General features: G+C 42.3%; 2 protein-coding genes across 2 annotated transcripts; one reads left to right on the forward strand and one right to left on the reverse strand.

Moving 5' to 3' along the window:
- Window positions 1-65: 65 nt before the first annotated feature.
- LOC115192215 (probable rRNA-processing protein EBP2) lies at window positions 66-16400 on the forward strand. The gene is made up of 9 exons (XM_029750460.1): window positions 66-260; window positions 410-493; window positions 13221-13396; window positions 13754-13877; window positions 14736-14825; window positions 14945-15020; window positions 15158-15287; window positions 15423-15636; window positions 15788-16400. Exons 1-9 carry the CDS (start codon window positions 186-188, stop codon window positions 15833-15835), a joined length of 1017 nt encoding a protein of 338 aa, XP_029606320.1. The 5' UTR covers window positions 66-185; the 3' UTR covers window positions 15836-16400.
- Window positions 16401-19059: 2659 nt separating this feature from the next.
- LOC115191526 (protein FAM183A) lies at window positions 19060-20942 on the reverse strand. Its single transcript, XM_029749333.1, has 4 exons — window positions 20586-20942; window positions 19762-19821; window positions 19584-19687; window positions 19060-19452 (listed from the first exon to the last, which is right to left on the reverse strand). The coding sequence occupies exons 1-4, from the start codon at window positions 20722-20724 to the stop codon at window positions 19339-19341; spliced, it is 417 nt and encodes a 138-aa protein (XP_029605193.1). The 5' UTR covers window positions 20725-20942; the 3' UTR covers window positions 19060-19338.
- Between the last annotated feature and the right edge of the window lie 1687 nt (window positions 20943-22629).

Raw genomic sequence — 22629 nt, forward strand, 5'->3', positions numbered from 1 at the left:
GTAAATACTGCAAAAAGAAACGTCGGCTAGGAACCTTTGATTTCTTCGGGCTGAGTGTTTCACCGGAAGATATTTTCGGAGGATTGTTAAAGCCGCCACTTCCTTCCCACGTGAACCGCTCCATGTGAGCACCGCTTTTTACATCAAATAACTGTTTGTATCCACTGATTCTCGTTAACAATACCATGGATATTAACGAAGATGACGAGCAATTAGGTGAGACGTCTGAGGAGGAGGACAGCGAATTATCTGACGGAGAGGTAACTGAATATTCTATAGCGTGGTGCTTGGTAGCTAGCTAACATTAGCGAAGTTAAATTGTAGTTAACGTTAGTTAGCGATGTCCTTGCTAACTTTACTTTAGCTAGGTTATAAAAAGCTTTAATTTGCTGTGTTTCTTTTTAATTAGCTTCAAGATGCATTTGCAAAGGGTTTGTTAAAGCCTGGATTGAACTTTACAACACAAGAACCGAAGAAGATTGTCAACAATGTGGTGAGTGTTGACATGCGCAACCCACCATTGTTTCCAAAGACTGTTACGTCCTATGTAGGCTATAATCGTGTACCGTAAGCCTGGTTAAACTGTTCAGGATCATTTTTTTCATCTCTCTAAATGGTTAAACTAGTGAGATATATGATTATTGGAAAAGTCTGAGTTTGCTTCATTTTACTATCATCCTAAGTTAATGAATTGTTTTACTATCTAATTTATATTACGTTACTCCATGATGTGGACAGTGTGTTACTACATTACACACGCTGATGGGGGGGGGGGGGGGGGGGGGGGAATTACATACTGTTAGTAGAGAAGTTTATAGTTAACATGACACTATCAATTGCTTAAAACAGATATATCGCTTTGATTTTGTACTATTGATTTTTGTCATACACGCTTGGGGTTGCAGGACTTAGAATGCAGCTATCATTTTCTTTCTCAAATGGCACGAATAATTCGGGGCGGTCTCCATAAATCGCTGGCCACACACCAATACACAAATTTGACTGTCAAATGTATCACTTTAATAACAGCCAACCGTTGTCACTGTTTCCATTCCCCCCCCCCTTCTTTATTTAACCAGGTAGGCCAGTTGAGAACAAGTTCTCATTTACAACTGCGACCTGGCCAAGATAAAGCAAAGCAGTGGTTACACATGGGATAAACAAACATACAGTCAATAACACAATAGAAAAATCTGTATACAGTGTGTGCAAATTAAGTAAGGAGGTAAGGCAATAAATGGCCAAATGGTGAAGTAATCACAATTTAGCAATTTACACTAGAGTGATATATGTGCAGGTGAGGATGTGCAAGTAGAAATGCTGGTGTGCAAAGCGCAGAAAAACAAGAACAAATATGGGGATGAGGTAGTTGGTTAGATGGGCTGTGTACAGCTGCAGCGATCGGTAAGCTTCTCTGACAGCTGACGCTTAAAGTTAGTGAGGGAGATGCAAGTCTCCAACTTAAGTGAAATGTTTTATTTTTTGCAATTCGTTCCAGTCATTGGCAGCAGAGAACTGGAAGGAAAGGTGACCAAATGAGGCTTTGGAGATGACCCGTGAGATATCCTGCTGGAGCGTGTGCTACGGGTGGGTGTTGCTATGGTGACCAGTGAGCTGCGATAAGGCGGAGCTTTACCTAGTAAAGACTTGTAGATGACCTGGAGCCAGTGGGTTTGGCGACGAATATGTAGTGAGGACCAGCCAACGAGAGCATACAGGTCCCAGTGGTGGGTAGTATATGGGGCTTTAGTGACAAAACGGATGGCGCTGCGATAGACTACATCCAGTTTGCTGAGTAGTGTGTTGGAGGCTGTTTTGTAAATGACATCGCCGAAGTCAAGGATCGGTAGGATAGGCAGTTTTACGAGGGTATGATTGGTAGCATGGGTGAAGGAGGCTTTGTTGCGAAATAGGAAGCCGATTCTAGATTTAATTTTGGATTGGAGATGCTTAATGTGAGTATGGAAGTTGAGTTTATAGTCTAGCCAGACACCTAGGTATTTATAGTTGTCCACATATTCTAGGTCAGAACCATCCAGAGTAGTGATGCTAGGCGGGTGGGTGCGGGCAGCGATCGGTTGAAGAGCATGCATTTTGTTTTACTGGCATTTAAGAGCAGTTGGGGGCCACGGAAGGAGAGTTGTATGTCATTGAAGCTCGTTTGGAGCTTTGTTAACACAGTGTCCAAAGAAGGGCCAAATGTATACAGAATGGTGTCGTCTGCATAGAATCATCCGCAGCAAGAGCGACATCATTGATGTATACAAAGAAAAGAGTCGGCCCGAGAATTGAACCCTGTGGCACCCCCATAGAGACTATTAGAGACTATCCCCCTTCTGATAACCAGGCGGCGAATCGCATCTCTGCATGTCTGGCAGACATATCAGTGTGGATGACGGATCACCACCTCAAGCTGAACCTTGGCAAGACGGAGCTGCTCTTCCTCCCGGGGAAGGACTGCCCGTTCCATGATCTCGCCATCACGGTTGACAACTCCCTTGTGTCCTCCTCCCAGAGTGCTAAGAACCTTGGCGTGATCCTGGACAACACCCTGTCGTTCTCCACTAACATCAAGGCGGTGACCCGATCCTGTAGGTTCATGCTCTACAACATTCGCAGAGTACGACCCTGCCTCACACAGGAAGCGACGCAGGTCCTAATCCAGGCACTTGTCATCTCCCGTCTGGATTACTGCAACTCGCTGTTGGCTGGGCTCCCTGCCTGTGCCATTAAACCCCTACAACTCATCCAGAACGCCGCAGCCCGTCTGGTGTTCAACCTTCCCAAGTTCTCTCATGTCACCCCGCTCCTCCGCTCTCTCCACTGGCTTCCAGTTGAAGCTCGCATCCGCTACAAGACCATGGTGCTTGCCTACGGAGCTGTGAGGGGAACGGCACCTCCATACCTTCAGGCTCTGATCAGGCCCTACACCCAAACAAGGGCACTGCGTTCATCCACCTCTGGCCTGCTGGCCCCCCTACCTCTGAGGAAGCACGGTTCCCGCTCAGCCCAGTCCAAACTGTTCTCTGCTCTGGCACCCCAATGGTGGAACAAGCTCCCTCACGACGCCAGGACAGCGGAGTCAATCACCACCTTCCGGAGACACCTGAAACCCCACCTCTTTAAGGAATACCTGGGATAGGATAAAGTAATCCTTCTAACCCCCCCCCCCTTAAAAGATTTAGATGCACTATTGTAAAGTGGTTGTTCCACTGGATATCATAAGGTGAATGCACCAATTTGTAAGTTGCTCTGGATAAGAGCGTCTGCTAAATGACGTAAATGACTATGGAGGGTCGTGGTTAGTTTTGGGGCTCCCAAGCGGTACAGCGGTCTAAGGCACTGCATCTCATTGCTAGAGGCGTCACTACAGACCCTGGTTTGATTCCAGGCGGTATCACAATCGGCCGTGATTGGGAGTCCCATAGGGCGGTGCACAATAGACCCAGCGTCATTAGGGTTTGGCCGGGGTAGGCCGTCATTGTAAATAAGTATTTGTTCTTAAATGACTTGCCTAGTTAAATAAAGGTAAAATATTTTTTTTTACCGGAAGTTAACGAACAGAAAATTGGTTTGTTCACTTTTCTCTGGCACCCCTTGATCCAATACTTTGTGCCACCTCCCTTTGCCAAGATAACAGCTCTGAGTCTTCTCCTATAATGCGTAATGAGGTTGGAGAACAGATGGCAAGGGGTCTGAGACCATTCCTCCATACAGAATTTCTTCAGATTCTGAGGTCCACACTTGTGGACTATCCTCAGCTCATCCCACAGGTTTTCTATGGGGTTTAGGTCAGGGGACTGGGATGGCCATGGCAAAACCTTGATTCTGTGGTCAGTGAACCATTTTTGTGTTGATTTTTAGGTGTGCTTTGGATCATTGTCCTGCTGGAAGATCCAACCCCGGCCCAGTTTAAGGTTCCTAGCAGAGGCAGTCAGGTTTTGATTTAACCCGTATGCGGGACGGACATCCAGTGAAAAATCCTATCGCGATTAGCATAACAAAATGTAATATTTTTTTTTTCAAATTATATCGTTTTATAGATACACCTCTCCTGAATCGAACCACGTTGTCCGATTTCAAAAAGGCTTTACAGGAAAAGCAAAACATTAGATTATGTAGGAGGAGTACATCGTAAAAGTAGCCACATAGCCATTTTCCAACCAACCACATGCATCACAAATAACCAAAAAACAGCTAAATGCAGCACTAACCTTTTACAAACTTCATCAGATGACACACCTAGGACATCATGTTACACAATCCATGCATTATTTTCTTCGATAAAGTTCATATTTATATATAAAAACAGCATTTTACATCGGCACGTAACGTTGACTAACTATTTTCCCTCAAATGCATCCCGGGAAACAGTGCTACAATTTACTCAATTACTATTCGAAAAACATTTTAAAATGTAATATTGTCATTCTAAGATTTATAGATGAATATCTCTTGAAAGCACCTGTAATACCAGATTTAAAAATAACTTTACTGGGTAATCACACTTTGTGATAAAAGGGGATGCGATACTCAGAAAATTACCTAGTAAATACAGCTCTGCGCCATCTTGGAACAATCGCATATCACATCTAATCTTGTATACTATTGTCAATAATCCCTTACCTTTGGTTGTCTTCATCAGAAAGCACTTCCAGGAATCCCAGGTCCACAACAAATGTATTTTCGTTCGAAAAAGTCCATCCTTTATGTTCCATTAGCTTGTTGTTGTTAGCGCGCCTGAAGGCTAATCCAAATGCTCAGTCCGGCGCGGGGCAGCAATTTCGGAAAAAAACAACATTTTTCCCCCATTTAGGTTCATTCAAACATGTCAAACGTTGTATATCTTCAGGGCCTGTTTCAACAAGAGAGCCAATAAGATTCGAGGGGGACGATTGTATTGTGTTTCAAAACGTTTCGAAAGGAGGGGGTAGACAGGGCCGCCGGCGTCATAATGGTGATGGCCCTCCTCCTGTGACCAATTTCAACAGCGTGTCATTCTGTCAGTTTCCACAGTAGAAGGCTCAAATCACTTTGTAAAGACTGGGGACATCTAGTGGAAGCAATAGGAAGTGCTCAATGAACCATAGCTCACGGTGTGATTAATAGGCAACGTGATGAAGTTGAGTCCGCAATTCAGAATTCCACTTCCTGTTTCGATCTGTCTCGGGGTTTTGACTGCCATATGAGTTCTGTTATACTCAGACACCATTCAAACAGTTTTAGAAACTTTAGGGTGTTTTCTATCCACAAGTATTAATTATATGCATATCCTAGCTTCTGAGTTTGAGTAGTAGGCCGTTTAAAATGGGCACACATTTTTTTCAAAATGCGCTGTGGCGCCCCCTATACTAGGGGAACTCCAAGAGGTTTTAATATCTGCTTGTGAGTGATTGAGTCCATGATACCATGTGTCCAGGGCCTTTGGAAGAAAAACAACCCCATAACATCGAAGATCCACCACCATACTTCATAGTGGGGGCTGAGGTACTTTTCTGCATGGCCATCTTTCTGTCTACACCAAACTCACCTCTGGTGTTTAATTTTTAAAAAGCAATATTTTGGTCATACAACCCAGTCCTATTGAAAGTTCCAGTAAGGTTTGTAGGCGTTTGAGTTTTTTATTTGACTGCAAGTAATTTTTTATGTTGTCCCCAAGACCCAACTAACGTCTGCAATTCTCCAGCTGTGATCCTTGGAGATGTTTTGGCCACTCTAACCATCCTCCTCACTGTGTGTGGGGTCAATATAGAAACATGTCCTCTTCCAAAGCCGGTTGTTAACATCTCCAGTTGCTTTACATTTACATTTTAGTCATTTAGCAGACACTCTTATCCAGAGCGACTTACAGTAGTGAATGCATACATTTCATATTTTTTATTATTGTAAAAAAAAAATTCTCTCCGTACTGGTCCCCCGTGGGAATCGAACCCACAACCCTGGCGTTGCAAACACCATGCTCTACCAATAGTAGAGCATGGTAGTGGAAATGGCCATTTTCAACCATTGAGCTATTTTCTATTAGCCATTTCCTGATTTGTGCAGCTCAACAACATTTTGTCGCCCATCATTACTGTATTCTCTGTTCTTTCCCATAGTGATGGATGACTATGGGAACTTGGCCTGTGTGTCACCTCATATTTACACCCCAGTGAAACAGGAAGTCGTGGCTTACAACTTAGTGTTCCTAATAACTCAATTATATTTTACTCATAAGAATTTCTTGGCGTGCCAATAATTGGCACACGTTTCAGAGAAAAATATTTATTACATTTTTCACATTTAAAAAAAGTAATAATTTGAAGTACATTTTTGTGAATATTTTTGAATGAAAAACCAAGCAGATAAAGAGAATATTTTTTTTACGCAGCCTGTTTTGCTCATATTCACCAAGTGTGCACAGACCAGTTTAGGTTTTTATGTTACCTTCTATAACGGAATTAGAATTTTTAGTTTGTTAAATGTGATACACACAGTGTAACGTTCATTTTTATAGTTTACTCTGCTACATGGGTCATCTCTGTCCGCTCTCTCTCCATGCCGCTTTCCACACAGACCTAGCCACACCCCTTGTCACTCAAGGAGCGCATTTGTTGTTCCTAGACCAGGAGACACTTGCCTTCCGTCTGCATGGTCAATGCAGCACATGCAACAATGTTGGTGACATTGATGCTGTTTTCACTTTTCTTTTTAATATAAATCCACTAGCGTTCTGTAATTACACTATTCATTTGTGTTTGTTATATCTGTAAATTACTAGTTTGACTTTTCTTAGTAAGATGTGCCTAAATCGTGTTAGCTAGCTAATATATGTACAGAGTCAGAGCAAACGTAACTAGCTATACAGCCTGATAATACCAGTGATGGTGTAGACCTACATCAGTATGTTGTTTACACAGTATCAGAGGAATAAGAGGAACATTTTTATTTATTTTATTTATCCGTTATTTTACCAGGTAAGTTGACTGAGAACACGTTCTCATTTACAGCAACGACCTGGGGAATAGTTACAGGGGAGAGCTTGAATATGTTAGCTACATGAAGTAGCTAAGAGAACATTCAATGTAGCCAAAGATTATAGGGTCCCCAGGGAAAGACTTATTAACACTCTACAATAACTCTTCCTGGCATTTTCATTCATTGTCATGTCAAACAACTAACTATAGAATTAGAAAAATCATTCTATTTCCATGATTCCAACAGTTCACCCAAGTGTTTTGCTCTAAATCGCAAGTCAAATCGCAATTGTAACATTTGGTTAAAAATGAGGCCTAGATTGTTTGTTTGCCAGTATCGTGCAGCCCTACGTGGAAGTGACCTCAAATGAGTGCAGGAAATGCTGAAATTATATTATTTTGTGGTATGATATTTTGGCCATATCGCCCATCCTTATGTTCTATTGAGTTCAACGTGCAAAGCCTGATTTAGGGCGTGCTCAGAATGCACCTAAATGTAAACTGTCCTGGCAACCAAAATGTGTACTGGCACCTATTTCAGTCAAGCACTAGTTCTTACCAAATTCCGATGCGCATTTTGAAGATGTTAGAATAACTGCCCCATTTACTTTTCCTCCGCCAACAAGATGAGTGATGAACAGCAAAATCACTAGCCTATGTCAATATAATATCCCCCATAGTAAAAAAAAAAAGTTGACTTGTTCTATTGGTCAGCTTGTCGTTCTGTGCGAGAAAGAAATGGGCTATTCCAAACAGACTGGTACAGTTATGGGACGATAGATCCCTAATTCATACAACCAGTAGGCCTAGGCTACATTGGTTTATAAATAATGAGGCTGATGCAACAGATCAGAATGTTTAGCTTAAAATGTTGATAAGCTATTTCTTCACATTATAAGCGCAGCAATGCACACCAGGCTGTAGGCTATGCGCAAATGTTTGCTCCATAATGCAATTAGTTGGGGGACAAAACCTTTGTCAAAGGCACATGCAGCCGGTCTCATGTGACAGATTTATAATAAGTTTAGACATTTTAAAAGATGGGAGCTCTAAATATGCAATCAGTTTGCGATTGCGTTTAAGTCCTTTTGTTCACCCGACCTAGAATACCTCACAATCAAATGCCGACCGTATTACCTCCCAAGAGATTTCGCTATGGTTATAGTCACAGCCGTGTATATTCCCCCTAGACTTTATGCAAACTGGAAACCACATACTGAGGCTGTGTTTATTGTAGCTGGGGATTTGAACAAAGGAAACCGCTACCGAAGTTCTATGAACACATTGCCTGTAGTACTCGCAATTCAAAAACTCTCGACCATAGGTACTCTCCCGTCCAGGTTGGCTACCAGGCCCTCCCTTTGGCAAATCAGATTAGGACTCCATTCTGCTCATACCTTCCTATAGGCGAAAACTCAAACAGGAAGTACCCGCGCTAAAGTCTATTCAATGTTGGTCTGACCAATCGGAATCCATGCTTCAAGATTGTTTTGATCACGCGTCCTCGGATACAGTGCCTTGCAAAAGTATTCACCTCCTTGGCGTTGTTTCCTATTTTGTTGCACTACAACCTGCAATTTAAATAGATTTTTATTTGGATTTCGTGTAATGGACATACACAAAGTAGTCCAAATTGGTGAGGTGAAATGAAAAAAATAACTCCTAAAAAAAGAAAGTGGTGCGTGCATATGTATTCACCCCCTTTGCTATTAAGCCCCTAAATAAGATCTGGTGCATCCAATTACCTTCAGAAGTCAAATAATTAGTTAAATACAGTGTCACATGATCTGTCAAATGATCTCCGTATTAGAGGTCGACCGATTATGATTTTTCAATGCCGGTGCCGATTATTGGAGGACCAAAAAAAGCCGATACCGATTAATCGGCCACTTTTTTTTAAATTTTATTAATTTGTAATAATGACAATTACAACAATACTGAATGAACACTTATTTTAACTTAATATAAAACATAATTACTATCAATTTAGCCTCAAATAAATAATGAAACATGTTCAATTTGGTTTAAATAATTCAAAAACAAAGTGTTGGAGAAGAAAGTAAAAGTGCAATATGTGCCATGTAAAAAAGCTAATGTTTAAGTTCCTTGCTCAGAACATGAGAACATATGAAAGCTGGTGGTTCCTTTTAACATGAGTCTTCAATATTCCCAGGTAAGAAGTTTTAGGTTGTAGTTATTATAGGACTATTTCCCTCTACCATTTGTATTTCATATACCTTTGACTATTGGATGTTCATATAGGCACTATAGTTTTGCCAGTGTAACAGTATAGCTTCCGTCCCTCTCCTCGACAACAGCCACCCTCGAAGCATCGTTACCTATCGCTCCACAAAAGCCGCGGGGAACAACTACTTCAAGGTCTCAGAGCGAGTGATGTCACTGATTGAAATGCTATTAGTGCGCACTCCGCTAACTAGCTAGCCATTTCACATCGCTTACACCAGCCTAATCTCGTGAGTTGATAGGCTTGACGTCATAAACAGCTCAATGCTTGAAGCACAGCGAAGAGCTGCTGGCAAATGCACGAAAGTGCTGTTTGAATGAATGCTTACGAGCTTGCTGCTGCCTACTACTGCTCAGTCAGACTGCTATATCAAATCATAGACTTAATTATAACATAATAACATACAGAAATACGAGCCTTAGGTCATTAATATGGTCAAATCCGGGAACGATCATTTTGAAAAAATGTTTATTCTTTCAGTGAAATACGGAACCGTTCTGTATTTTATCAAACGGGTGGCATCCATAAGTCTAAATATTGCTGTTACATTGCACAACCTTCAATGATATGTCAAAATTATTAAAATTCTGGCAAATTAATGACGGTCTTTGTTAGGAAGAAATGGTCTTCACATAGTTCGCAATGAGCCAGGCGGCCCAAACTGCTGCACATACCCTGACTCTGCTTGCACGGAACGCAAGAGAAGGGACACAATTTCCCTAGTTAAAAGAAATTCATGTTAGCAGGCAATATTAACTAATTATACAGGTTTAAAATTATATACTTGTGTATTGATTTTCAAGAAAGGCATTGATGTTTATGGTTAGGTACATTGGTGCAACGACGGTGCAACGACAGTGCTTTTTTCCCGCGAATGCGCTTGTTAAATCATCACCCGTTTGGCGAAGTAGGCTGTGATTCGATGAGAAATTAACAGGCGCCGCATCGATTATATGCAACGCAGGACAAGCTAGATAAACTAGTAATATCATCAACCATGTGTAGTTAACTAGTGATTTTTAAGATTGATTGTTTTTTATAAGCTAAGTTTAATGCTAGCTAGCAACTTACCTTGGCTTCTTGCTGCACTCGCGTAACAGGTAGTCAGCCTGCCATGCAGTCTCCTCGTGGAGTGTAATGTAATCGGCCACAATCGGTGTCCAAAAATGCAGGTTACCGATTGTTATAACTTGAAATCGGCCCTAATTAATCCGCCATTCCGATTAATCGGTCGACCTCTACTCAGTATATATACACCTGTTCTGAAAGGCCCCAGAGTCTGCAACACCACTAAGCAAGCGGCACCATGAAGACCAAGGAGCTTTCCAAACAGGTCAGGGACAAAGTTGTGGAGAAGTACAGATCAGGGTTGGGTTATAAAAAAAATATCAGGAACTTTGAACAGAGCACCATTTAAATCCATTATTTAAAAAATGGAAAGAATACGGCACCACAACAAACCTGCAAAGAGAGGGCCGGCCACCAAAACACACGGACCAGGCAAGGAGGGCATTAATCAGAGAGGCAACAAGGAGACCAAAGATAACCCTGATGGAGCTGCAAAGCTTCACAGCAGAGATCTGTCCATAGGACCACTTTAAGACTAACACTCTACAGAGCTGGGCTTTGCGGAAGAGTGTCCAGAACAAAAGCCATTGCCTAAAGAAAAAAATAAGCAAACACGTTTGGTGTTTGCCAAAAGGCATGTGGGAGACTCCCCAAAAATATGGAAGAAGGTACTATGGTCAGATGAGACTAAAATGTAGCTTTTTGGCCATCAAGGAAAATGCTATGTCTGGCGCAAACTCATCACCCCGAGAACTGTATCCCCACAGTGAAGCGTGGTGGCAGCATCATGCTGTAGGGTTGTTTTTAATCGACAGGGACGGGGAAACTAGTCAGAAGTGAAGGAATGATGGATGGTGCTAAATACAAGGAAATTCTTGAGGGAAACTTGTTTCAGTCTTCCAGAGATTTGAGACTGGGATGGAGGTTTTATTATTTAGATTTTTGGCTCCAACCGCTGTGTCTTTGTGAGACACACAGTAGGTGAACGGATGATCTCTGCATGTGTGGTTCCCACCGTGAAGCATGGAGGAGGTGTGGGGGTGCTTTGCTGGTGACACTGGCTGCGATTTTATTTAGAATTCAAGGCACACAGCTAGCATGGCTACCACAGCATTCTGCAGCGACATGCCATCCCTTCTGGTTTGTGCTTAGTCCCACTATCATTTGTTTTCAACAGGACAATGACCCAAAACACACCCCCAGGCTGTGTAAGGGCTACTTGACAAAGGACAGTGATGGAGTGCTGCATCAGATGACCTGGCCTCCACAATCACCCAAGCTCAACCCAATTGAGATGGTTTGGGATGAGTTTGACCGCAGTGAAGGAAAAGAAGCCAACAAGTTCTCAGCATATGTGGGAACTCCTTCAACACTGTCAGAAAAGCATTCCTCATGAAGCTGGTTGAGAGAATACGAGGAGTGTGCAAAGCTGTCATCAAGGCGTAGGATGGCAACTTCTTAGAATCTAAAATATATTTTGATTTGTTTAACACTATTTGGTTACTATATGATTCCATATGTGTTATTTTGTAGTTTTGATTTCTTCACTAATGTTCTACTATGTAGAAAATAGTCACTATAAAGAAAAACCCTTGAATGAGAAGGTGTCCAAACTTTTGACTGGTACTATATATATACTGTTTTCTACTGTATTTTAGATGATGCCACTCTGACATTGCTCGTGCTAATATTTATATTTCTTAATTCCATTCTTTTTAGATTTGTGAATTGTTAGATACTACCAAGTGTTGGAGCTCTCATTGGTGCAGCTCTAGAACATTTTGAGGATCTGAGGACCCACGCCACAGCTTTGGTTTGCTTATATTCGTAACGTGGCTCGAGCACTTTCACGAGGTGCTGAACCTTCCTATTCTCAGCCACCGAGAATGGGCGCATAGCCACGGCTATAAACCAAAGACTGTAAACACAGCCTACCTATCGCTCTTGTTATTTTCTTGGCCAAGTCAGAATCAGCTGCTTGAATGCAGAGGGGAGACAGACGGTGTTGTGGCGTTTCTTTGCTTTTTCATCTTGCTCTGGTATACTGGAGGGATGTTGGCGGAAATGTGTCAACATATTTGAGTTGTTGCCAGCCGCATACCCTATTCTCGTTGAGTTTGGCGACATACTCTTAACGTTTTATCCACAACGCTCTGTCCATCGCTGTTGTAATCTATTGGGAAGCCAAAATGTTCCCAAACTGGAGATTTAAACGATGATGGAGCCTCCAGTTCTCATTCCTGGCTGCGCCTCACAAAAGGACAGTTTGAAATGCGACAATTAAGATTTTAATTTTGAATCCAACTTGCGCATATAGGCTCTACTTTTAACAGAATAGCCTGACATGTTTTTTCAGCTCAGATTTACTCCAGGCAGGCTTAAAACGCAGCGTAGGCATAGCGACAAAAAAATATGCCTATAGGCTATTCATTTGGATTTACAGTGCATACCGACTGGTTCGGCACCACTACATGTACCGTTATTCCCCTAATCGACTGGTATTTCCATCAATGAATAGGCCAAACATTTTGCAATGATTTATTTTTTTTCTCCCTGACAATTGGCCGGCGACAGTTATTTTATTTAGGGGCTTTTTTGTTGTTGTTGCCAAATGCCGGCTATTACCGGCTAACAGAAACCCTAGTGATTAACAAAAGTGTTACACTTACTGCGTTGGCGACCCACTAAAATCAAAATGCAACACTGTGTTAAATTAAAAATAAGTAACATGATTACTATTGTTGTATGTGTAAGTTTTAGGAATATAAATAACTTTCAACGGTCATTTCCAATGGTATTGTACTTCAGGTAAAACTGCTGAATTAGTCCAAAAACGTGCTGTGATAGATTTTTGTTGATATGCCAGAAGTCACCAAATTGGGGTTGCCCTGCCTAGTATGTGAATCACCGGTGGCTTTTCTAATACTTATTTTCTTCATGGTTGTGTACAGGAGGGTTTGAAACAGTGCCTCGCCGACTTCCGTAAGAACACACTGCCCTGGGTAGAGAGGCTGGACATGGTCAATCTCCCAGCTGATGACATCGTTGCCAAGTCCGAGGGCAGACTTGACAACAAGGCTAGCGGAGACATCAACCCGGATGACGACTTCCAGAGAGAGATGTTCTTGTGAGTGTATTTCCCTGATACATGGGTGTTGAATACATGGGTGTGGGGCTTCCCGTGTGATGCAGCATCACAGTGCTAGAGCCGTCACTACAGACCCTGGTTCGATCCCGGGCTGTATCACAACCAGCCGTGATCGGGAGTCCCATAGGGCGGTGCACAATTTGGCCCAGCGTCGTCCTGGTTAGGGTTTGGCCAGTGTAGGCAGTCATTGTAATTAAGAATTTGTTCTTAACTGACTTGGCAAGTTAAATAAATAAAAAAATCCATTCATATCATACTGAAGAGAGACTTTGGTGTAATATTATGCTCTTTAAGCTATGGCAATTGTAACACATCCTCTCTTACATTGTCCTCCAGCTACCGCCAAGCCCAAGCAGCTGTTCTGGAGGCAATGCCCCGGCTCCTGAAACTTAAGATAGCCACCAAGAGGCCTGAGGACTACTTTGCAGAGATGGCCAAGTCGGACCAGCAAATGCAGAAGGTAGGATGCCCTGACTTAGCCTTAGACCCAGAGATATCTTGCCATGTGTATGTGACTTAATTACATCAGGTATGGTTTGATCTCTGACACCAAAACGGTTATAAAAATAGTTGCTGTTTTACTTTTCTGTAACTGCCTGTTTATGGCAGATATATAATAATTGTTTTAATGCTTAAAAACATTATTTGACAAAGTATCCTGACAAAAATCAATATCCTCTTTAAATCACATTGGCTATGCATGGAGATTGGTTCAGGTTGTCTTATTGCATAATCTCTAATCTGCCAGTCTGTCTTGGGCTCTCGCTTGCCGACTAGCAACATTGTATCATGGTACTGGCCCACAAAGTTTCCTGCACCAGTGAGACTATGACTGGCACAACTGTATGCATACGGGTGAGATGTGCCATACAAGTCCACCAAGAAGGAGTATTTAGATGAAGTCATTTTGATTTCCTCCACTTCCACTAATCTAATGTCTGGTCGAATAGTTGGCTGTTTTTTAATTATATTTTTTTAAGAAATGCAAATCAAGCTAACTAGCTACTTTAATAAGGATAAAGGCACAAGTTGGAAAAATAAATTGACTAGCCAGATGGACGGAGGGAGACGTGCTTTATGCAAGGCGCCAACGTACCCTTGGTGGGTTATTATTATTGCACTCACGTCCATCGTGGTGTCAATAAATCGCCAGTGGGCACTCCTAGTAAAACTTTACCTTACACGTGGAGGCATTCAAATGGATTTCTATTGGTATGGCTGGTAAAGCTCACATTTGTCCAGCAAAATTCGGACATTTTACTGGCACTGAAACACTGGTGTGGTCATGAATAATGCGATCCTTTGTCTTTTCCTACAGATCAGGAAGAAACTCATCATGAAGCAGACAATGATGGAGAAGTCAGAAAAGGCCAAGAAACTAAGAGAACAGAGGAAGTACGGCAAGAAGGTTAGTATCCTCTCCACCCATCTCTTTTTCCTTAAAGGACAGCAGTGGTGGTCTCACTGGCACATAACTTTTTATTATGTCATCTTGGTACATGCGGTCATATGAAATCTGTCTTGTAGGTGCAAGTGGAGGTTATTCAGAAGAGACAGAAGGACAAGAAGGCCATGATGTCTGCTGTGAAGAAGTATCAAAAAGGTAGGTCCTCAGTTCTACGTGTTGTGGTTACGACCCAACTTGTTCACACTAGTCGTTGGTAAGTTCCTCTGGTTGACGGCATCCGCTAAAACCGCCAAATGCGATTCATAACGTTTAAACACCCTCCTCTCTCGTAGGCATGACTGACAAACTGGACTTCCTGGAAGGAGATCAGAAGACGGCTAAAGGAGGAGCTCCAGCTAAAGGAGGAGCAGGGAAAACAGCAGGAGGCCAAACACCTGATAAAAAAGCCATGAACAAGAAAGGGTAAGACGCCACACACAGATGTGAATGTTCTGCACAATGCTTATTCTCCACTACCTACCTATACTCATTGTATTCAGTGCTTTTATAACACATGTGTGTGTACTGTACCTTGACTCAAACCTCTTGACTTGACAGCCCCAATGCGAAGAGGAAGTATAAGGACCAGAGGTTTGGCTTTGGCGGAAAGAAGAGTGGATCCAAGTGGAACACCAAGGACAGTCACAATGATGTGTCAGGGTTTCGTGCCAAGGTGGCTCATGGGAAAGGAGGAAAGGGAGGAAAGGGAGGGAAAGGAGGCAAAGCGGGACCTGGAGGAAAAGGAGGAAGGGGCCCCGCCAAAGGAGGGGCTGTAAGTGACTGACAGACATCATTGATCACATTTTGAATTAAAGTAAAAAATAATTGATTGTTTAATTACATTTTTTCCCCTGTTATATTATTTGAAATCGTAGTTCTTTTGTAATTTTGCTCCTTTTGTAATATGTTTTGTGATTTTTCAGAAACGACCGGGCAAGAATGCACGCAAGAAGATGAAGGGTCGCTCCTAAGGAGTTGTGCTGAAGGTCCCGCAGTTTGAGTGGTCCCTCGGTCTATGACATCAGCCAGGTTTGCACCTCGTCATCAGTCATGGGTTACACACATTGCATCCCAGCGCATATATTAAAGAGAAGTGCTCTCTTTCTATACTTGAGCCCTTAGGACAGTGGACTGATATGGAGGACTTTGTGTCACTATGACCCAAAATGTCCACTTGCATCCTGCCCTCAGAATGATCTTTCCTAGAATATCGCGGAGGAGGTTAGATGTGGACTTGGCTGCATGTGAGCTTTAGAATGTCACCTTGTGCACAACCTGACTGAGCGGTACCGTACTATACACGCCAAATTCAATAACTGCCCTGCTACACTCCCTCTGCAGCGGAGGGGTGGTTTAAAACCCCAAACATGAATTTAGACATCAAAAGACCATTACATTTTGTTTCTTTTATTACGTCTGTAAAAAAAAATAATCCATGATTCTTTTAAAATAAATCTTTATACATTGTTGTAACGCGTGTAAGTTTGTGAAGCTATTTTATGACGGTGATTACAATGATAAAGCCACTTCAAAAAATGTATGCTGTCATTTAGTTTTTGTTAATACTTACAGATTTTTGCAAAATCCACACTTTCAAGTCTGCGAGTTGACACTGATTCCCTACCCCTAGTGACATGACATTTTGTAAAATTGAACAGCTGTCATGTTTGGCCTTTAACATCTATCAATAGTATTAATATGTGATGGGCCAATGTGTTACTTTCTATAGATCTGGGTAAATGTTAATTCTAAACTTTTTATTTGGTGCAAGAATAACCCCTGGTTTAGCCTGAGGAGTATACCACCTCAGTCACTGGCTTTATCAATAAGTGCATCGACGACGTCATCCCCACAGGACCAAGATTGAATCCTACTAAACCGGGTCTGATGCTCGTCAGATGTGGTAGGGCTAGAAAACCGATGTGAGGAACACCTTCAACCTCTACGGGATCGGTGTGTGTCCCCTTAATGTAGGCTAATGTGGTTAGCATGAGGTTGTAAGTAAAAGTAAACTCCCAGGACATAGACATATCTGATATGGGCAGCAAATTTAAATTATTGTTAATCTAATTGCACTGTCCAATATACAGTAGCTATTATAGTGAAAGAATACCATTCTATTGTTTGAGGAGAGTGCACAATTATGAAGTGAAAATGTATTAAACCAATTAGGCACATTTGGGCAGTCTTAATACATTGTGAACATATTTGCAATGGTTCATTGGATCAGTCTAAAACGTTGCACATACAGTGCTGCAATCTAGAGGCCAACGTCTGGACTGGAAAATTACATTAATGCCTTTCTCTTGCATTTCAAAGATGATGGTACAAAAAAAAAGTCTTACCTGATCTGTGTTATGTTCTACATTCATTTCACATTTCCAGAAACTTCAAAGTGTTTCCTTTTCAAATGGTATCAAGAATATGCATATAATGGGTCTCCCGAGTGGAGAAGCAGTCTAAGGCATTGCATCTCAGTGCAAGAGGCGTCACTAGTCCCTGGTTTTGAATCCAGGCTTTATCACATCCGGTCGTGATTGGGAGTCCCATAGGGCGGCGCACAATTGGCCCAGTGTCCAGGTTTGGCCGGGATAGGCCATCATTGAAAATAAGAATTTGTTCTTAACTGATTTGCCTAGATAAATAAAGGTTAAATAAATATCCTTGCTAGAGGCAGTTAGATTTGGGTGTCATTTTTCTTAGGTGAAAATTGAAAAAAGGTCCGATCCTTATAAACAGGTCAGCATTCACAAAGCAGCGGAGCCAGATGGATTACCAGGACGTGTACTCGAAGGATGTGCAGACCAACTGGCAAGTGTCTTGTCTGCCATTTTCAACCGGGTCTGTAATACCTAAATGTTTCAAACAGACCACCATAGTCCCTGTGCCCCAGAAAGCGAAGGTAAACTGCCTAAATTATTACCGCCCCATAGCACTCACGTCGGTAGCCATGAAGTACTTTGAAAGGCTGGTCTTGGCTCACATCAACAACACCATGCCGGAAATCCTAGACCCAATTTGCATACCGCCCCAACAGATCCACAGATGATGCAATCTCTATTGCACTCCACACTGCCCTTTCACACCTGGACAAAAGGAACACTTATGTGAGAATGCTGTTCATTGACTACAGCTTAGCATTCAACACCATACCCACAAAGCTCATCACTAAACGAAGGACCCTGGGACTAAACACCTCCCTCTGCAACTGGATCCTGTATTTCCTGACGGATCGCCCCCACGCTGATCCTGAACACTGGGGCCCCTCGGGTGCTTGCTTAGTACCTTCCTGTACTCCCTGTTCACCCACGACTGCGTGGCCAAGCACGACTCCAACACCATTAAATTTGCTGACAACAACCGTGGTAGGCCTGATCACCGACAATGAGACAGCTTATAGGGAGGAGGTCAGAGACCTGGCAGCGTGGTACCAGGACGACAGTCTCTCCCTCAATGTGAGCAAGACAAAGGAGATGATCATGGACAATAGAAAAAGGAGGGCTGGACAGGGCTGAAGTGGAGCGGGTCGAGAGTTAAGTTCCTTGGTGTCCACATCACAAACGAACTATCATGGTCCAAACACACCAAGACCAAGACTGAACAGATTTGGCATGGGTCCCCAGATCCTCCAAAAGTTATGTGGCTACACCAGCGAGAGCATCCTGACCGGTTGCATCACCGCCTGGTATGGCAACTGCTTGGCATCTGACCGTAAGGCCCAGAACATCACTGGGGCCAAGCTTCCTTACATCCAGGACCTATATACTAGGTGGTGTCAGAGGAAAGGCCAAAAAATTGTCAGACTCGTCACCAAAGTCATAGACTGTTCTCTCTGCTACTGCACGGCAAGCGGTAACAGAGCGCCAAGTCTTGGATCAAAAGGTTCCTTAATAGCTTCCACCTCCAAGCCATAAGACTGCTTAACAATTAATCAAATACCACTCAGACAAATACCCCCCTTGTTTTTACACTGTTGCTACTCGTTGTCTATTATCTATGCATACCCCCTGTATATAGCCTTGCTATTGTTATGTAAGTTTCTAGATTTTTTTACATTTTTTACTTTAGTTTATTTAGTAAATATTTTCTTAATGCTTTCTTAAACAGCATTGTTGGCTAAGGGCTTGTAAGTAAGCATTTCATGTTAAGGTCCTGTTTGGCTTGACAGTGACCACAATGGAGATGGCAAGGGCACAAACACACTTGGAACCAGGCTATACCTGCTCCTGTATCAGTTTTATTTTTGATAAATGATTTGTACTAGTTCAATATTTATTTTCTGTATGACGTTATGGTGTTTGACATTATACAGTCGGTCTGTCTGCAACCAGTTGTTTGCTTGGGACAGTAAAGCAATATTCTTCATAGCCATGTGTCCATTTAATATTTCTCAATTGATATCTAGCAAAGAGGCCAATGGTCCAGTAGTTTATCCAAATTGGGTCTTGTAGGCAGCTTGTAGTAGGCCGGAGATCTAGCCCAGGTTCTGTGTCTGTTCTTTCAGACGCCATGCTGCATCCATGTACTTGGTGATCTCAGAGTTCTGCCGTGGCCAGTTCAGCCTCTTATCACTGCGATCTGAAACAATCTAACAGGGCAAAAAAGCTATTTTAGGAAAAATGAGATTGTAGGAGTGCCAGAGCAGGCTAAGGACACTAAAGAAGGGGACACAACTTTGAAACGTATTCTCATAATCACTCACAAAGTGGGAGTTCTTACCAGAGGTCTGGATATCCAGCCTATCTCTTGGCTCTCAGTTTGGGGGTGAGTGTATTTCTTGGTTGGTCCCAAACAAGCCCTGTGGATGATCTTCAGGAAAGCAGCTGGGGGGGAAAACATAATCTAAGAGACTGGCCAACATCTCCGATAATATTGAAAAGCTAGCCATCATACTTACGATCCTCCACTATGTTGTCGTGGGTGGGGCTGGCCATAGGCTTGTCAGTCAAAACATGAACTGAGAAGTAAAAGAAGATGACTATTGGTTTATTTGTCAGAGATTTAGCTAGATAGCTGATATATGTAGTCCCGGACAGAAAACGATACACTTCAATACATCATTACAATATAACGCTTAAGATATCTCTCTCTCTCTATATATATATATATATATAAAACAAATCAAAATAGGCAAAAATATACAATATAATGATACTACTTCAGAGTTTAAATTCCTTTGGTCCTACAGTATCTGACATTTTAAGTAGCAGAATGCCTTAATCTTCACATGACTGGTTTTACACTAGACACTTTTTCAGGTCTGCCTTGAAGCTAGCAAAAATACTCTCTCACTGGTTGGCGTGGTGTTCCATAATCCAGACGCTCTGACTGAAAAAGCTGTCGGGCCTAAACTGAGTTGAGCACACTCCTCTGGTTGAAGCTCTTGTCGTCCTGGTATTGTCCTTGCAGTATGTTACTAACTGAGTGATCTTAAACAGCAGAGGTGTCGGGCAAAACATAAAAGGCTGTTAACTCAGGAGGTTGTATTTCTTAATTGGAGTGTGGTGATAGCTAGGTGTTTTAGTTTTTTTTTTTGTCCATGTCTTTGAGTTTGTATATAGCTAAAGCTTTTGAAGTGGTTTCATTCCTGTGATACTAGCTTGTGACCAGGTTATGACACAGTAGGGGATTGGACAAAAAGCAATTACAGTAGTTCATCATGAAATTCCTCATCGTTCACATTAATACACAAACCTTTCTACGGCGGTTGAATGTGCTTACGTCTTTTGTACGGGTTTACGCTAAATAGCGTGTACAATTGTTGGCTCCTATTCTCCTTCTTTATGGTCTCGACGTGAATTGCGTTCTGATGAACAATATCCACAGGATGCTTTTCTTTTGGTTGCTTAGCCGCTGCCATCCTGGTTCGTGTAAAATTCGGACGCAATCCAGAGAAAACACGCGAGACACTACGTAGTGTGCAACTTTGTAGCAAGCCAGCCTTCGAAATACAAACTAGCTATCAATCGCATACAAGTTTTCTTTAGTTCTCTTTGCCTAGCAACAGTAAACAGAACCTCAATGTACAGGTATTTAGTGGCCACACGAGGGCGCACAATACACATTTTCTTTCAGTCAGCCTCGGATGAAATTAAAAATGTATTTCTGTTCAGAGCTACAGGGGCTGTAGTCTACTGTGCTCTTGCCCTATTAGTGAAGAGAGTGCATTCTGTCTTGTAGGCCACCATTAAATCAATTTACTTCAACGTTGGCAATTGAAAAACATCAAAGAAAATATTGTGAAATGCAAGCCAAGTTTGCTTGTTTGATATCTAGAGATACTATATCAAACGTTTGGGGCTTTAAATCTTTACACGAGCTGCTCCGTTCAATACGTGTTTTTTTTATATTTAGGCCTGGCTGCATGAGTAGAATGTGATGACAAGGTCATAGCTGTATTGACATGAGGATCCCCGGTCTCCCTCTATTTAACCATGCCAGAGGTGGTGTCCAGTTCCAATACAAGACCTTGGTTGTCCTCGGCCGGCCTCGTCTCTAGGGCTATATTTATATCTGATAGGCTCGACGAATAATATATATATAGCCTGAGATTATTGCTTGGTCAGTCTGTGAGTTTTTGTTTTTCAGACTGCTGTTGATTTAATTTCAAAGACCGTTGTGTTTGATATTGATTCCGAATTTTCATAGAGACCCATTTGTCTTGTCTTAGGTTTATGTTGTATGCCTACTAGGTTTTGCGAGTGGCTATCAATCTTACCTTTTCTTGTCTTCATATTGTGATTTTTTTTCTTTTTTTCTCCACAATCTCACCAATCAGAATGTTTTAGATGTACACTGTGTCCCAAATGGCATCTTATTCTCTACATGGCACTCCTTTTGACCAGAGCCCTATGGGCCCTGGACAAAAGTAGTCCACTATATAGGGAAAAGGGTGCGATTTGGGACATGGTATTTGTCAGGCAGACACTGGCACAAGATACTTGGAGCACTTTAGTGTTCAGCTGCTCTTTCCCCATCTCCATCTGTTATCGTCTCCGTGTTGCTGATGTACTGTATGTAGCCTACTGGGTTAACTGTTATGAATATTTAACAGTAATGGGAGAAAGTACAGTCTAGTGACTGACTGCACAATGCTTGGAAACCGAATTGAGGTTTTCAGATTGTGCAGAACTACGCTTGAGTTAGTCTACCATCTGTAGTGTCACAATCAGGGCTTCTCACTCACACACATGCACATTTACAAAGGCGCACACACACTTCCTCTTGTAAATGGAGCATTTGGTTGGATGGGTCCCTCAGGATCACTGGTGTATTTGCAAAGCAGTGATGACAATCTCACGGCTGTGAAGTGCCTGCACTTGTCCCATCACATAAGGCCTTTTATTTAATTTCCCTTTCATTTCATTTCCCTTCCTCCAGTCTTCCTTATTCCCTTCCTCGTTCCTTCCCCCTGTTCTGAGACAATTATTATTGTCCCCCCTCCCCTTCTGAGGGTTTCTGAGCAGTATGTCTCTCTGCTGGATGGTTCTGTGTCACTGCTTCCCTCATGGAAAGAGACAGGTTAATAAAGTCAGAGATCCTCCGCTGTTCTCCCTTCCCATGTCGTAACCTGATTTAAGGGTTATTGTTGTCTCCGGAAAATAATGAAAAATATACAAAGTAATAACAGGAAAAATGGACTAGCTTCCGAGGGAGTTGGAGAATCAGCTTGTATTAGAGTGCAGCTTTGTTATTGGGAAGATCTAGGCAGATTAGTAGGCTCCAGTGTGTGTGTGTGAGAGTGAGAGAGTTTGTCTCGTGTTTT

Source organism: Salmo trutta, chromosome 4 (genome assembly GCF_901001165.1).
Source record: "Salmo trutta chromosome 4, fSalTru1.1, whole genome shotgun sequence".
Classification (NCBI taxonomy): Eukaryota; Metazoa; Chordata; class Actinopteri; order Salmoniformes; family Salmonidae; genus Salmo; species Salmo trutta.

What these genes read in the sequence shown, in the direction of transcription:
- LOC115192215 (XM_029750460.1), top strand. Translation starts at nt 186, where the DNA reads ATGGATATTAACGAAGATGACGAGCAATTAGGTGAGACGTCTGAGGAG. An exon ending in TTCCAGAGAGAGATGTTCTT is followed by an intron (nt 13,397 to 13,753) that starts GTGAGTGTATTT and finishes ATTGTCCTCCAG; the next exon opens with CTACCGCCAAGCCCAAGCAG. An exon ending in CGGACCAGCAAATGCAGAAG is followed by an intron (nt 13,878 to 14,735) that starts GTAGGATGCCCT and finishes CTTTTCCTACAG; the next exon opens with ATCAGGAAGAAACTCATCAT.
- LOC115191526 (XM_029749333.1), bottom strand. Translation starts at nt 20,724, where the DNA reads ATGGCAGCGGCTAAGCAACCAAAAGAAAAGCATCCTGTGGATATTGTT. An exon ending in CGTAAACCCGTACAAAAGAC is followed by an intron (nt 19,822 to 20,585) that starts GTAAGCACATTC and finishes TTTACTTCTCAG; the next exon opens with TTCATGTTTTGACTGACAAG. An exon ending in CGACAACATAGTGGAGGATC is followed by an intron (nt 19,688 to 19,761) that starts GTAAGTATGATG and finishes TTTCCCCCCCAG; the next exon opens with CTGCTTTCCTGAAGATCATC.